The sequence below is a fragment of the Pleurodeles waltl genome, chromosome 6, assembly GCF_031143425.1.
Source record: "Pleurodeles waltl isolate 20211129_DDA chromosome 6, aPleWal1.hap1.20221129, whole genome shotgun sequence".
NCBI lineage: Eukaryota > Metazoa > Chordata > Amphibia > Caudata > Salamandridae > Pleurodeles > Pleurodeles waltl.
Window position 1 is genome coordinate 34,965,664 of NC_090445.1, and position 17,351 is coordinate 34,983,014.

General features: G+C 44.0%; 1 protein-coding gene across 1 annotated transcript in view; it reads right to left on the reverse strand.

Annotated features, from left to right (window-relative positions):
- AIF1 (allograft inflammatory factor 1) overlaps nucleotides 1–17,351 on the reverse strand; it is an 88,344-nt gene that overhangs the window by 51,621 nt on the left and 19,372 nt on the right. The window contains exon 2 of the mRNA XM_069237155.1: nucleotides 1,147–1,208. Coding sequence (XP_069093256.1) covers nucleotides 1,147–1,208 — 62 coding nt within the window. The remainder of the gene's footprint in view (nucleotides 1–1,146; nucleotides 1,209–17,351) is intronic.

Below are 17,351 nucleotides of genomic sequence, written 5' to 3' on the forward strand. Positions count from 1 at the left end.
TCCGCGAAGACTACTAAGGGGGTTCGCGACTGCTCAGAATTAAATTTGTGAATTACATAAATGAATACATATTTTATGTATTTGTTTGAAAAATGCTTGTTTCTGTATTTGTTATATATTGTTTCACGGTTGAGATCATCAAAAATGCTTAGGCTGGGGTCTTCTGCTTCAGGTAATGACTCAATGGGGCGGGGGGGGGGGGGTCCTCGGATTCCAATAGTGATTCATTGTGGGTCCTTGGATTCCATTAATGATTAAGTAGGGGTCCACAGGAGTCAAAAGGTCGAGAACCTTTGAATTACAGCATTCAACTGTACCTGGATGTGACATTTTAGGTGCAATGTTGCTTAAGTCGTATCCTAAGGGCATCCTTGGACCAAGGTTTAGTTGTCTCTTTTTAGAAGTGTGGTTAGGTATTGCAAAATGTAGGATGACAGTGGTAACTTTCCAATTTATAGAAGAGGACAAAATAAGAGTTTGGTAGACCTTTAGGATTTATCATCTAAGGCACTTCCAATGAAACTGCTGTCCCAGATGGGACAGGGAAGGGTAAAGGTCCCCTTTCAGAGCTGATATCTTGTAAGGGTTGGCCTATGCTCTTTCCCCAAGACTCCAAACTGTGTGGGTCTTTTGCCTGACGGAAGAATTAGCAAAGGACATCACTTTAAGCTCATCGCAGACAGACCAGTGAATAAAGCATTGATCTTAGGTACCAAATATACTTTAAGCAGGATTTAGTGATACTGTGCCGTGGAATCACTTGAGCACATTTTTTCACGTCTTTTCTTTCATAAAATCAGTATTGCATGTTCTCTATGTCTGCTTCTAGTGAGCCATATTCAGTCTCAAATGCAGGCTCCAGAATGTTGGTATACTAGGATGACAAATATTGGATATTGTAGGGGGACATTAAGGATATTTTCAGCCCCAAGTAGGTAAACCATACAATTGAATGCATTACCAAAACAATACTTCTTGAAGCATATTTGTGCAATTTCTGTCATGTATCTTCGTTTTTACTGTTTTAAAGCAATACACAGTTCGAAAGTGTCCTAATAAGCTGCTAAAAAAATCTTGATAAAACTTTAAAATGAATTATCGCAGATGTTGTTGGAAAGATGCCTAGCTGACCCCTCCACAGCTTACCTTGTTCAAGGCATCAAGCTCTTCCTCCTGTTTGGCCTTCAACTGCCCGAAGGCTTTTCCGCCTGAAAGAGAAAGAGAGCGGATGAGTTGCTGGAACATTCATTGCGAGAGAAGAAGATCATCACGACGCAACCACTCGTAAATTCGTCAATTCACCTTCTATGTGGACGGTTGCACCAGTGCAATGTCCCAACAAACCTCCCCCACAGTGGGAGGCAGGAGGAAAAATAAAAGTGAGATGTCTCCATCTCACAATGGCACGTTTGTCAAGTGACGTCTGTCGTTCAAGAGGGTCACTGGTACAGATCCTTGATGTCAATCATGGGGTCTAAGCATTGTCGCCCTGGGAGTCGAGTGTCTTATATGATCTGCCCTAGGTTGGAGCCTGAAGACCAATATCAGTGCAAAATACAGCCTTGTAAAAACCACCATACACTGGATAAATGTACATGAATTGAAGGGAGATAACAAAAAAAGCAAAAGTAGCTTTATATATATATATATATATATATATATATATATATATATATATATGTATACATGTATATATATATGTATATATATATATATATATATATATATATATATATATATATATATATATATATATATACACACACACATGCCAGCTTTAGTATATATTCTAAATGTTATATAGTTCTATGCGCCGGCCTGTATTTAGCTTTTTCATATTTTAGTGCCTTTCTGCTAGAACCACTCTCCTGAGGGCACAACTCAAAGAAATTTCACGTTATGTTTGCAAATTTAGCAAAACAGGTTAAAAGTACACTCTTTAACTACTGATCTGTGACATAGAGATTACTGCTTTGCAGGACAAGTCCCTGCTTTTCCTTATTTTTGCAGGGAGAGGTCCTGTGAAAATCTAGACACAAACCATAGTGGAGGAAACCACATGGAGCAGGGCTTCCACTCATGTTGTAGGCACATCCTCAGGCTCTTTGAGCTCAAGTCCTAGCATGATGCCTATTCACATCTGCCAAAGTACTGCCACCAACCCTAGGTAGTAGTTCTCAAAGTTTTAACCATCGCTAAGGAACAGTGTACGCTTGAAACCCGGAAGGTTGGCACAGGTTTGAGCCAATGAAATGAGACTGCAGCCTTTGTCAGAGAGTGATCCTCTCTGGGCAACCAGGGTCCAATCAGCAGGCTTCCTACAGGAAAGAGTATCTGTCAACCCCTTACTGAGGAGTAACGGCTGGAAGATGACTTTTACACCTTACAACGCCTGGAATGTTGTGTTTTGGTTCAAGTCCTGCAATCTCTCCAGCACAACTGCACAGCACTGCAATCACTGGGAGGTACATGGGGGACATGGATGTCTGGGCTGTTGTCGCAAACACCCCTAGAAAATCATCTCATGTGCACTGATCAAGTGAACAGAGAAGCTTTTGGGCCAACATGGTGCATGGTGAACCGAACCATAGTAACCAATCACATTACAGCAGGACTTAGACCTACTGACCAAGGGCATAAAAGACAAGATTACCCAGTTAGCTGAAGGCTAGGCTGGTGCTGTCCTGTATTGCTGCTGCGTATGCCATATGTGTATGTGAATGGGAAAAGCAAGCTGTGGAAGGGTAAGTAATCAGACTTCCCCAGAGTAAGAGAGGATGGATACTAATCATGCTTTATCATTATCATTCTTTCCAGACAGTGCTCACAATTCAAGAAAACTCCTGTCAGTTGAAAGACCTATTGATTACCACTTCAAAATCTAAGGTCATCATCTTACGAGCCTACTTGTTCGGATGCAGAAAGGTCTCCCGCATGGCTCTGGAGTGTGTGAGATGCCTCCATTTTTGCCCTTCTCAATCTCTTTCTTTGCTTTGGCGCGAAACTGGACAAAGGAAAGGGGAGTGACCACTCCCTTGTCCATTACCACCCCAGGAGTGGTGCTCAGAGCTCCTCTGGTGGGTCCCTGGGTTTTGCCATCTTGGATTCCTTGTTGGAAGAGAAGTCTGGGAGCATCTGAGTGGCCAGTGCCAGCAGGTGATGTCAGAGCCCTCCCCTGAGAGGTGCTTACCAGGTTAGCTGACCAATCCCCCTTTCAGGGCTATGTAAGGTCTCTCCTTTGGGTGGTTCTTCAGATTCGGATTGCAAGACTCCAGCAGGAATCCTCTGCATCCTCCACTTCAACTTCTCACTGAAAAAAACTGCAACTGGACCCTCCAGGAACTCTACAAACTGCAACAAAGTAGCAAGACGCCTTCTGCAACATTGTATCTTCAGCTCCTGCCAACAACTGCAACTGTTTCCCGGTTGTGTATCCTTTGAGGACAGCCTATCTTCAGCCTGCACCAGAAGAGCAAAGGGATCTCCCTTGGGGTGAAGGAGTCACTCCCCTGCTTCAGCAGGCACCTACTGCAACGACGACCGGCTGCATGGATACCCTCTCCTGCTGAGCTGCGTGGATCCTGCATCAAAGATGGTAGACTGAAGTCCCGACCGCCCACTGTCCAACTTTGGTGGAGGTAAGAGTTTGCCTCCCCACACAAGACAGTACCCCCATGCATCGCACGTTTTGCAGTTGCCAAGGCTCGTTGGCATCCTTCCACGAAGTTCTTCATGCATCTTGCAGCTCCGGCCCCCAGCACTCTATCCTGTGACGTACATGTTCCTGAGTGGTTGTCCGGTGGCGTGGGAGCCTTTGTTGTAGTGCTGTGTGGGCCTCTTTTTGCACCTTCCTTGTACCCGTGCTGTCGGACTCCTGTGCACGCTGCCTGGTCTTCTGAGGGCTCTCTGAGTTGCTGAGAGCCCCCTCTGACTCCCCACTCCTGGGTAGAGTCCACCTGGTACTTCCTGGTCCCGGGCAGCGCCATTTTCCGCAAACCGCGAGCTTTGCGTGTGCCAAGGCTTGTTGGTGGACCCCAGCGAAGCAAACCAGACTGAAATCCTCCCTCCGGCGTGGAACATCATTTGCACCAACCAGGAACCCGACTACATTTTCGTGGGTGCAATACTGACTGTTCTTCCTCACCGGTGGTTCTTCTTTTACACCTTCATCCGGGTTAGCAGGGGCTCATGTTCTCCCTGGACTCTTCTGTGCTTCTTGAACTTGGTTCCCTTCTTCCACAGGTCCTCCGGTCCAGGAATCCACTGTTGGTGTCTTGCAGTCTCATCTGGTTCTTGCATAACCCTTCTTTTAGTTTCTGTGTGTGTTCTGGGAAAGTTACTGTGTTTTACTCCTGCTTTCCTGGGCACTGGAGTGGGTTCTAGTACTAACCTTTGGGGTTTTGTAGTACTCCCAGGGCCCCTCTACACACTACACTCACCTAAGTGGGAAACCGACATTCGCATTCCACTTTCTTAGTATATGGTTTGTGTTCCCCCTAGGCCCATTTCTAACTGTTTTTATGCCTATTTCTGCATACCAGTGTATACAATTTGTGTATTACTTACCTCGTAAGGGAGTATAGTCTCTATGGTATTTTTGGTATTTGTGTTACCAAAATAAAGTGTTTTCTTTCATGTGTGTGAGTATTGTGTGACTACAGTGATGAGCTTTGCATGTCTCCTAGATAAGCCTTGGCTGCTCAAACACAGCTACCTTTAGAAAGCCTGGCTTCTAGGCTCTAGACACCGCCTAGATTTCACTAATAAGGGATTACTGGACCTGGTATAAGGTGTAAGTACCATAGATTAGCTGGACTTCAACAGCATGCCAGCAAATCAGGGCCCAAGCGCCGAAAGGATTGTTGAAAGTGTTTGCGCTATTGTCGTGTGTCTGTTACTATAGTGCTTTAAAAATAGTCAGTATAATTTCAGACCCTTGTCCCACCCTTCATTCGACAGAATATAAAATTTCTTAACATAACTCTCCAGAAGCGAAAGAGAGATGGATGGATAAATGAATGGATGCCTCGATCCCAACAGAAGCCTACTCCAGTTTCTAGTGTACAATTGCATTACTGGCAGTTTGGATGAAAAACCAACCTTGGATAGTCAGTTGTGACGTCCCACAACTATATTATGTGCTGCTTGGTCTGTGTTTTTTTTCTTTTTATTGGCCTCAAAACCACTGGGCTCTAGAGTGATGATTTTGCTTCCCTTCCCCAGCAGATTACTACAGTCTGATGGAGTGCGAGCACACCCAGGGTGCAAACCCACAGGCAGCGAAGGATGAGTATTGTCCTGTCACTCTCCCTTCAACGTGGAAAGACTGATCGCTGGTGGCGGCTGATTGATAGCCAGGCACGTGGGTCTTTTTACCTCTCCAGTGGTATTGGATGTCTGTTGACCCAGGAGGTAAATCTGGGCAATCTTTCATAACTGCGACCAATCAATCAATTATGTTTCGAGCGCTACTCACCCATAGGGTCTCAAGGCGCTGAAGGGACCCCTCGCTTCTCTCTGTGACATCTTATGGGTGGTGTGAATGAAGACCGTGAGCGAGAAGAATGTTGTCTCTTGCAAAGACCCATTGTACAGAATGGTCCACTCGGTCATCTCTGTCTCTAGGCAGCCCCTGAAAGTAGCCTAGGGCTGAAACTATCCTAGGTCTCCTAGATACGCCTTGGCTGCTCATCAACAGCAACCTCTAGAGAGCCTGGCTTCTAGGCTCTAGACACTGCCTACATTTCACTAATAAGGGATAACAGGACCTGGTATAAGGTGTAAGTACCATAAGTACCTACTACAAACCAGGCCAGCCTCCTACACCAGGTCCTTTGCCCATTCATATGGGACATGGATATCGCTTCTGTATACATTACTGCTGTGCATAAAGGATGTGTGTGTTTCAGATGTGGCTGCAGTCCTTTTGTGTTTCATACACTGAAGTGTTACCTAAAATGATGGGTTGAAGAGAGCCTGGACAGTAGAAATGGTTGCTAGGGATCCCTTCTAATGGAGCAGACTCCTGGGTGTACAGGAGGAGGACAGATAGGCAGCCTTGAGGCTTAGGCAATATCCCCCTTCCTGGCCAATGGGTCACTGGAAGGGCTACCTGCACAGGTTGATGCTAGTTAAGGTGCCCCTTTCTTCGGTGTACTTGTTTTGAGTCTCTCCTGACAAAGGACTTCCAGCTCCACCTTACTCTCCTGGTAACATTTTACAACGAAGACCATGGTTGGACCAGTCTGAGTGGTTGGTGTAGGCTAAATAAAAGGAACTGCCAAGACGCAGGCTCAAAGCGAAATGCTGGAATATGCGACTGTCTGCAGCTTTGTTGTACAGAGAGTTAGCAGAAGCTTCCAGCCAGGGTGCCAGGATTTATCTACTGGAATCCAAGATCACCACATCAGTGGTGGCAAAGACACTCTGAGTGCTCTGGGGCTGGGAGTAACCGCTGCCAACTCCTTTTCTAGGTTTGGGACTAGAATCCACAATCAGAAAGTGCCATGAAACTCAATTTCAAGATTGTTGTGAAGCTGAATGTTAAGAAGATTCTCACAATTAGAAGAATCCAGACTCCAACATTCAGCCTTTCTGAAAGAAGAATGAAGAATGCTGGAAGAAATCCTACATTGATTGAGAGGTTGTGTCATGAGTACTCGCAGCTGTGAATAGGGTGGGCACCTAGCTTTATTGGGTGCGGTGTTTTGTAACTGGACCCAAGAAACAATCTAAACTGCATGAGCTGCAAGATCTGCCAAGGTATGGGCTCTGTGATCCCAATGTAGCCTCTTCACCTGGTGCAGTCTCCGCAGGTGATCCACTGCATGCGCACCGTAGACTGGCCCATGGCAAAGACACCGGCCGCCGCGCAGCACATTATCTGGAATGGTGCTGCTCCACCAACCAACAAAGCATTCAAGGGATTGCTCTTGGTTCCGAAGTATCTTCCTACTTTCCAAAGGATCTCTCTGGCTTTGGTTCAGTCAAATCTGGGAGTACTGCTGAGTCTTTAGAATCTCTCACACTGAATCTATCGCAAAACACCACCCAGAGTGTAAATGTGGACCCATGGGAATGGCAGAGCAACTTATGCAACTTGCAATTAATACCTTCAGAAGCTGCTTTACGCAGGCATTTTCCTGAGGTCCTCGGGTAGGCTGTGGTTACTGGGTAGTTTTCTAGTTACTGTGGTTTACAGTCCTTGAGTATTACTGTGCTTCTCACTGGATGCCAAGTATTCCTACCTGGGTCTTGAGTCTCTAAAGGATAGAGGGGCAAGAACTTGAGGCTTAATATAGCAGGAGACAAGGCATTAGGTGCAATAACCCATAAGACGTTTTCCTGCCACAGCTACAGTTTTCTGTGTGCGGCTCTTTATACATAAGAAGAAAAATGTAGAAAAGTGAAAATACAGGCATGCGTAGAAAGTGCAGTACCCTCTATGGCTGGGATACGAGCATCGAGTAGTTGTATAGCGCTTACGCAGTAAGGCTCTACAGTTCAGAATAATGTGGGATTCTAAGGGACAATGTTGTAGATTCTAAAGGACAATGTTGTCCTGTAGAGGATGGATCTTGAGTTGTTGTCTACCCTCGTGATCCTTTGGGTACCAGTCCTCTTACTACAGCTTGATTACCTTTGCCAGCCTATGAAACAAAAGTGCCCACAAAGGTACCAGACTGAATGCTGCAAGTGTATGATGGATGTCATGGAACTTCTGCTCTGTGTGATAGTTTCTTTGAGTCGTTGTGGGTTAAGCAAACATGCTTTTCTCACCCCAAATCCCATCATTGAAAAAAGATCTAGTTTACCCACCCATGTCAAAATGATGGTTCTAGGGCAGAGAAGAGCTGGTTCCAAGTTAAATGTCCAGAGTGTACTTAACAGGGCTGTCAGGACTCTAGTGTTTGGGGACAAGAAGGCTCTAGGCACAGTGGGCTCCACAGTCCCTGCGTCTTCTTGGTCAGTCACTGCTTCGAGGGGTCTCTCATGACGCAACCTCAGTCACCTGGGACTTGCATTTGTCCCTGATCAAGGTTACTCTGGTGCACACTTGGTTGTCCAGCAGTTCTTATTCCAAGACCAACCCCAAAATTAAGGCAGGTCCATTGTCCTAAGCATGATTCCTGCCTTGGGAGGGATACAGAAAAAGGGTGCAACACATCGGAAATATAGGGATTTCTAGATAGGTGGTGAGGAGGCAGGCAACAACTAGTCAAAGGGAAGGACATTCCAAAAAGTTTGTTTCATATTTCAGGAAGTTCTCAATTCAATACAAAAGTGAAGGCCACAGGCGGCCTTCACAGCTCAGACTAAGCTGTCTTAGAACAGATCTGAGCAGGGAGTCAGAACCTTCAGGCTGGTCCTGTGAGTTCCAGTAGGTCTCAGGGGTGAATGTAGGGTGGATCATGAAACCAGACAACGGGAAATAGCCCTAGGCTAGTTTCAGGGGCTGCCTAGCTACAGAGATGACCGAGTGGACCATTCTGTACAATGGGTCTTTGCAAGAGACACCATTCTTCTTGCTCATGGTCTTCATTCACACCACCCATAAGATGTCATAGAGAGAAGTGAGGGGTCCCTTCAGCGCCTTGAGACCCTATGAGTGAGTAGCGTGCTCTAAAAATATTTGATTGATTGATTGGTCGCAGTTATGAAAGATTGCCCAGATTTACCTCCTGGGTCAATAGACAACCAATACCACTGGAGAGGTAAAAAGACCCACGTCCCTGGCTATCAATCAGCCGCCACCAGCGATCAGTCTTTCCACGGTGAAGGGAGAGTGACAGGACAGTACTCATCCATTGCTACCTGTGGGTTTGCACCCTGGGTGTGCTCGCACTCCATCAGACTGTAGCAATCTGCTGGGGAAGGGAATCAAAATCATCACTATAGAGCCCAGTGGTTTTGAGGCCAATAAAAAGAAAAAAAACACAGACCAAGCAGCACATAATATAGTTGTGGGACGTCACAACTGACTATCCAAGGTTGTTTTTTCGTCCAATCTGCCAGTAATGCAATTGCACACTAGAAACTGGAGTAGGCTTCTGCGGGGATCGAGCCATCCATTCATTTATCCATCCATCTCTCCCTCGCTTCTGGAGAGTTATGTTAAGAAATGTTACATTCTGTTGAATGAGGGGTGGGACAAGAGCCTGAAATTGTATCGGCTATTTTCAACGCGCTTTAGTAAGAGACAATAATAGCGCAAACACTTTCAACAATCCTTTCGGCGCTTGGGCCCTGATTTGCTGTTACGCTGTAGAAGTCCAGCTAATCTTTTTAAAGCGGATAATCGGCGAAGACTGGGAGGATAACGACATTCGAGTGACAACTACCTCATGAGGGTGAGATATTTTGATGTACCTGCCTATGTGGCAGAAGTTGCACTAACCTGTCAACATTTGTTTTCTGTGACAATGTAAGCAACATTTAAAACTGTGTCTGTTTCGTTTTTACTTTGCAGGGGGAACCCGAGCATGTATTTTTTTATGGTTACCTGAACTCGATACAATGAAACAGGCACCGATAAACGTCTTGTTCAAACCTGCGAGTTTGTCCAGGTGAAACAGTATGACTGTAATCCAAAACTATCATTTAACTATTGGTTTGCGCATGCGCACTTCTCGCACAGACATGCGTGACAATGTTTAGCGCTCTAGTTCTTTCAGCTGCCGGTGAAGTGGCATCCCTCACTCCTTGCAGACCGGAGCAGTATCCTGGGCATCCTCAAGGAGAGAGTGGCGACCGGGCCCGTAGTCCGGGTAACAGCCTCTTGTCCCACAGTCATTTGTACAAAATTACGCTGTAACGTGCTCTGCTGTGGTCCATAGCCCTACTTGATGCTACGGACATATTATTTTTTGTGTGATTTTATATAGCTCGAACTCGACCCGGAGGAACTGGAATGCTTTATATTAACACCAGTTACTCTACACAAGGACGCGTTCATTTTTTGGTAGGCACAGGGAGATTAAGTGATTTGTACAGAATCACAGGATGTTGAGCCGTCGCCGAGACTCGAACCTGGTTCCTCAGCTCCTGGGTGGGCAGCTCTCAGGTCATGTTTTCTTTATATTATTTTCTTTTTCTTAGCAGTTTTATAGAGCGCGATCTCCACCCGAAGGTCTTGGAATGCTTTACATCAGCTCGGTACATTACACAAGGACCCTTTTCATTTTTTTGCGTTTTAAGCCGTGAGTGCCACAGCAATCTTGGACTCCCTCCCTCAGAGCCTCCGCATGACCTTGTGTGATGCCGCCTTCAAAGGGGACCTCCGAGCTCTCCTATTCGAACAGCATTTGTTTTCACCCCACCTTCAGATGCAGCTCTGCCTTCCTGTGCACTGTTTATTGATGAACCTACCATGATGATAAAGTGCCCGCCCCAGTGGTTGATACTCGCTGTTCTTCACTCTATGTGCAAGAGTATTTCCTTCTCATGACTAAGAGTAATCCTTTGTTTTAATCATTGGTTACTATTCTGTGTTGAATCCATGGTAAAGCCCTGTAATGGCCCTTGGCCTGGTCCGCCCTCCATAAAATCACAAATGAATAAATAGAAATGCATTTTGACGTAGTGCTCAAAACACCAATGCTCTTGGTAGACGCGCATGAATCACACTAAGGGCCAGATGTATCAAACAGTTTTGGCCATTCTGTGTCTATGGGAAAATATGTTTCCACATATGGCCCTAAGTTACAATCTCACTCATCATGATGGGGCGGTCCTCCCTGAGCACAACTCTTGCAGCCAAAAGATGCGCACCGGGCAGGCCTCCCGATCAGATATAACACCCATCTATGCTAGTGGGGGCGGGGAAAAAGGATACGGCTCGTTTCCTCTTGGTTTACTGCTGGCCCAGCGATTTAAGTCACAGAATGACGGCACCCAGACACCGTTGCTATACATGGCTAGTTTTACTTCCCTTCCAGAAATCTGACTCTGTGCTAAATTACCAAATTGATAAAAGGGACCCTAAAAATATAGGAGAAGCACAATTAATACACTGAGAAATAATGCAGCTGTGAGGGTCCTATCTATGTTTATTATATTTGTAAAGTCCTCATTTAATAACAATTGCTTCAAAATGTTTTGACCATTTAAGATGTAAGTCGACAAGGTTAAAATGTGTAGCAAGCATTTGCAATGCAATGGGTCTCGCGTTTGCTCAAGTTAGAGCTATTAGTGTTGTAAATTCCTAACTGGACTTTTTTTGCCACATAAATTGAAAATGAAAAGTAAAACAGGTGACATAAGTGAGCCGATTCAAAGCACCTTGGCCGCCATGAGTGCGAAGGAGAGACACAAAAGGAAAAAGAAGTTTGTTTGGAGTCAAACGTAGCAGCAAAAGTGCTATTATCCATGTACGGGGTCGGTGTCCAAGGCGGTAACCAAATCACCCTAAGGCGGGACAAACGTAAAGCATTTGCCAATGATAGCAAAGGCAAAGGCAAGCTCATGAACAAGAGAATGGGATGGTTGTGTGGTGGGCGTGGTTAAAAGCCGTCAGAGATTACAACACGTCAGAGCGCTTGCGCTCGACCTAAAAACTTAACTTGAGAAGGTTACGGAGTGTATATTTTCATTTGATGGTGTACTTGATATGCCTTTTTGTTCTCTTCTGGTTCCAGTGGATCAAGAGTCAAGATAAGGGCTGCCATTCATTTTCCCCCGCAATGCAAGATATTGTGGCCTCCAACAGGCCCCTACACACAGGGAAAAAAACTCCCTACACATCAGGACCAGTGATTTTGTTTTTATTATTCTGAAAAAAAACCTTCACTTTTGCATTTGATTTAAGAAAACAGAGTTTGCAAAAAAGCACTTTAAACATGTCAGATGCTCAACAAAGCTTCAGTGTGGTCAGTGGAGCTGCCACACCAGTGGCTCCAGTCAAGGTGCAGAGACCCCCCCCAACCTGACCCAGCTGCCAGCTGTAATCTAAATGCAGCCTTTACTGAGAGGTGATGTTTTCGCCTGTCCCTGTTCGCTTCTGGCTATTGTACCCGTGCATGTGTTAGTCTGTGGAAGAGTTGAATTTCTGTTGAATTCACTTTTGTAGCAGACTTTTATATTTAATTCTGTTTGTTTTCATCTGTTTTTGTGATCATATGAACTTGTAAATATCATACATGCCAACCCTCCCGATTCAGGCGGGAGACTGCAGATTTCAAGGCAAGTCTCCCCACTCCCTATTCCTGCATGCAGGAACCAGGGGCCATATGTACGAACACATTTTCCCATTGACACATAATGGGAAAAACCCTTTGCTACATCTGGCCCCAGATTCGGATTGCAGAATCATGCTCTGCTGAAACAAGGCAGCTTGAGCTCAGAAATATATATCCTGAGCCCGAATGCAGTGTCCTTAATTCTTGGACAGGGAGATTAGTGGGTGGGATAGGCCTCGGCATTTAATTTTTGGCAGTTTTACATAGAGCATACAAAAACTTTTATAACTCTCTTTGTGCTATGTTATTAAACTGCCAAAATGAAATGCTGATTGTCTGTCACCATACATGCCAATAGACCCAATTCAGGCAAGACTGCCTGCCTCTGCTTCAATCTAAGTCAATGGGGAAAATACATTCTTCCAAGTATCTTTTAAAATCTCCCTCTGCCTTCTCTAAATTGTTAGAATGTATCACATATTGTATGTTAGGGGTAACTACTGATGGATAACTGAATGGGATGTCTAATATATATTTTAATTATGTGAATAACAGTTATACAATCGGTTTCACGGGCTCAGGTTGATCTCTGCCCCCCTGGACTTCCATAAAAGTGTGCCCCCCACACACGTCTCTCAAGAAAAGCCACACATAGCTGATAAGATTCTGTCTGAGTTTGTGTGACATTTCTGTGGTTGTAACGTGCTTATGTTCAGTTTGTCATTTCATCACGGTTGGCTAGCACAAGCAGAATGGTGGAATGCTCAGTCCTCAGGTCTGTTGTTGTTTGCATTCAGGGAAATGTAGTTTTGTGTTTATAATGAAAATATCCAAACTACAAGAACATTAATGCAATGAAAGAAAGAAGGGGATGAATGACCTTCTCATGTGTAGTAAGGAAACTGGGCAAGTCATGCTGAGCTCTTTGCAGTTGTGTAACTCAGGCCCAGTGTTATTTTCTTCTTTGAGACTTTGACACCTGATTTGCGGATATTTAACTGCAGGACATACAATGATGCACTCTGGGTGTGGGTGTTTACCACTCTTCCATGTTGTTGTCAAAGAGTGACGTGCAGTTTTGTTTACCTTTGGGTAGTGTGTGAACTCGATGTGTTTTTTTTTAAAGTTGCGGGAGCTTATTTCTCCCATTATATCCCCGTTTACTGTGGTACTTCGCTGCCTGCATCTGACACATTGTTTGTTCACTGATATACAGAATGCAGCACAAAAACTCAACATTTTCACACTCATTTGCTTGGAATAGTGATATGTTTTTTTCAAGGAAACACACATCTTGATATTTCTTACTACGTGTATATAATACACAGATCTCAGCTTGCTACATGTTAGATGTAAGAAGTTCACCAACTTCTGTTTTCCTCTTACATTTGGATATTTGTTTTGCCTTCCTTATTATTATATTAGACATGATGAACTACAAGTACCAGAATGCAAAGTAAAAAGAAGACTCAGGTCCTTATTTAGAAGTCGACGGAAGGGTTACTCCACAACGATGACAGATATCCCGTCTTCTGAAATCTAAATCCTATTGGATATAATGGGATTTAAATTTCGGCGGGCGGGATATATGTCACCTTTGTGACAGAGTAACCGGTCCGTGGAGTTCTAAATCAGGCCCTTAATGATGTACTTACACATGACAAGGGTTGACACAAGATCTTCATTTGAACATTTTCCCATTTCTACATGTGTTGGTAAAACGTACATACATTTGGAAACTAATTTTATTGTATTGAAGGTGCCCCTTCAAAGATCATCCATTTACTCACACTGTTTTTCACTAGCCCATTAGCATTTTACTTTGTTCTTTTTAAATTAAACCATAATGTTCTTTTCAGGATGTTCATAACTGCCATGACCCCGTGTCATCGTATGTGAGGCTTTTGGCCGGTTCTTCCTTTTGCTTCCTTTTTAAGTTGAAGCCTACCAGAAAGCACAGCTGTCTGGTTGTAAAGACATATTGGGGACATGCTGAAAGCTTGCACCTTGCATACCATTGGCTTTGTGTTTTGTAGCCCACATTTGCTTGCTTTCTGTTTGCTGGATTTATTTGTTTTAGGCTGTCCGGCATGTCTTTGTTCTTCATGTGGAGAATAACCTATTTACCACCTCTTTGGCTGGCTCTTCGTATCGCTTTTTGGGAACTCTTTTTTCTTTTTCATGAGGTACTTCACAAGAGTACGTGGGTTTTCAGTTGTCTCCCTTGTATGCTATGTGCTGTATTTCTTTGAAACGCTTTCCTGCCTTGTGTCTTTCTGCTTGACTAGTTCTACTAATATCTGCCGCTACCAGTTCATCAATCTCACATTCCTGTGAGAAACAGTGTTCGGTTAATGACCTTGTTTATGTTGGTCAGTTATCTGTACCAATATCATAACTTAAACACTCCACTACCTCATTTTCATACCCGTGCCATAGGTGCTGGAAATAGGGGAGTGAGAGTTGCTGAAGCACCCACAAAATAAACATGCTGGGGTTCAGAGTTTGAAGGTGCCATAAAGAGGTCTGTAAATAATTTTGTTTACATCTTGTCACAGTTGGTATGCACTCAAAGACAGGTCAAATGTTAGGCTATGTCTTCCAGGGGAGCTTGGTGTTTTCTTTTCTTTGTCTCAATGCAAGTGAGAGCATTTATGTGACAATTTTTCTGGGTACCAGGAGTGGGAAAAGGCTGTAGGATGTTCTTATTTTCTAGCACACAACAAAACTGAAATGCCTGCAAATTAACTGTAAAGCAATTTTCAGGATATATCAGAATTAGGAACGCACAAATGGAGCACACTTTTTATAATCCTGAAGTGAGGGTTTAACAAAGACTTGAATACGATCCCATCAAATCAATACACTAGATGATACCAATTTCCACACATTATTGTTTGTGCACTTTGTAGTTTTATCAGTAAAACTGTATGTCTGTGTAAACGTAATGGTGATTTTCTGTGCAAAATGTGTTGTCTGTAATGGCAGTGCACTACCACACCATGCTTTAGTAAGAAACTTTAGACAGAGTGCTGCAAATCGTAGCATTAGCTACATACTACATCCTTACCACCCTCCTAGTGATTACATTTTGTGTGGCACTTCAGAGATGTAACATTAATGGCAGCCCCCTACTCTAAAAATGATTCCAGCACCACTGGCGCACGGCAATTGCTAAATGTCCATTCATGCATTAGCCCCTGCTGGAACACATCTTCTCAACTATGCTGATTCTACACAGGTTTTGAAGGAAGCAGCATCCTGTAACTTAAATAGCATTTGCTCAAATATCTTGCGAGGACTTCTCAGCTTTTTCTTCAGTACTGAGTGTTAACACACAAGGGCTGAAAAAGGCTAGTCTTCATCACTAAAGCATATGTACTCCCTTTCTCGGTAACTCTCATAGTGCAAATTTCAACAAAGCAGGGGGAACCTTTGTCAAAGAGTTTTTATAGCACTTGCTACCTCAGTGGAGCCTGTTTCTAAGTATCCTTAATTTCCTAATGTTTACAGATCACATACCAAAGCAATACGGAGATTGTGAGGCTTAAGATTCTATTTTATTCATATTCAATTACCAGGTGACTTCCTTTGCACACCTGACTTGCTAAAGCTAGTGACAGCCGGCAGAGAAGGTTTACACCAGGTTGTGGCAGAGGGACAGCAAATCAGATAGGGCATAGCACAGTATTGTCAAATCTGTATCTCCTCTAGAGACTAGGTGCATTATGGAATGAAACCCTAAAAAAACTCCTTGAGCCACAGTCAACATCATATACCACCTTCACTCGACCTACAAACACCTGACCCCTACCCTGCTGGCATCAATACAGCCCTCGACTGCACCACAGAGCTTTTGACCCCGGGGAAAATGTTTGTGAGTACCCATGGTGTACAGCATCACTAAATACCAGCGGCAAAGCCAATAGATCCCAAAGACGAGACCTATTGACTTTACCAATGCTTCTTAGTCTATTGCTGTTGTACTGTGGGATTTGTAGTTTTGTTGTTACATTGCATGTCTTGTTTCAGATCCAGCATGCAAAGTCCTACTGAATGAGAAGCTAGGTGTCATGCATGGCACGAGGCCACTTGTTATCTAAGGATGTTGTTCACCATTTCTTTATTAATGATTCTCACAAGCAGGTATGGTAGAAGAATCATGTGGATATTTTCAAAGGCACCCTCATTTTGAAAACAACATTCACAGCATTTTCTCAACTTGATATTTGATGCATTTGTTATAGAAATCAGCAATCCCTTGAAATGCTGAAGGTTTGACTCTACCTGGAAGAGAAGACCACAGTGTCATGACGTGAAGCTCTTGAATGTTTCTCAGCTATGGAAATTTACTGCCTTAGCAGACCTATTGCTACCAGCAAAATTCATTAAATTTAGTTTATTCACCAAGGCACAAGTTCCAACAATCATCAATGCAATTCAGTATACATTAACATATTAAACCACAATCCCATTTAACAGTAAATACATATATAAATGTAAAAGATGGGTCCATAGAGACTCTGTGACTGGAGTTATGCATCAGTTTACATTGAAATTTACATTATTACTTTGGTAAAACATTTGAATCCTTCAAAATATCTGCACAAAATTTGGCACTTGCGTGGTCTATCTACCTAAATTTCATCCTGTCAGCTTCCATGCAGATCTGTGCCAAGATGGAGCTGTAGGCAGAGAATAAGCATTGCATCTGTCAATTTAAGTTCCACAGGAGATTTTGCTTGCAACAATAGCAAAAACTGCATAATTGAATTAAACCTTCCTGGACATGGAACTAGAACTTTACTTAGAAACGTACGTCTGGTGCAAGATAGTCACCCACGCCCTAGTCACAAGCAAGCTCGGCTACGGCAACGCACTCGATGCTAGCACCATGACAAAGAGCATCAGAAAACTACAACTCATCCTAAACGCCACCTCCAAACTCGTTCTGAACCTCCCAAGCCAGGAACACATCTCCCAACACCTGATACACCTCCATTGGCTCCCAGTGGAGAAGAAAATCAATTTCAGACTACTCACCCACACCTACAAGGCCCTTCACAACATCCGACCGACCTACCTGAATCATCGCATCTCTTTCCATAACCCTGCCAGACCCCTCCGATCCGCCCAGCAGGCACTAGCCACCATTCCACGCATCCAGAAAATCAC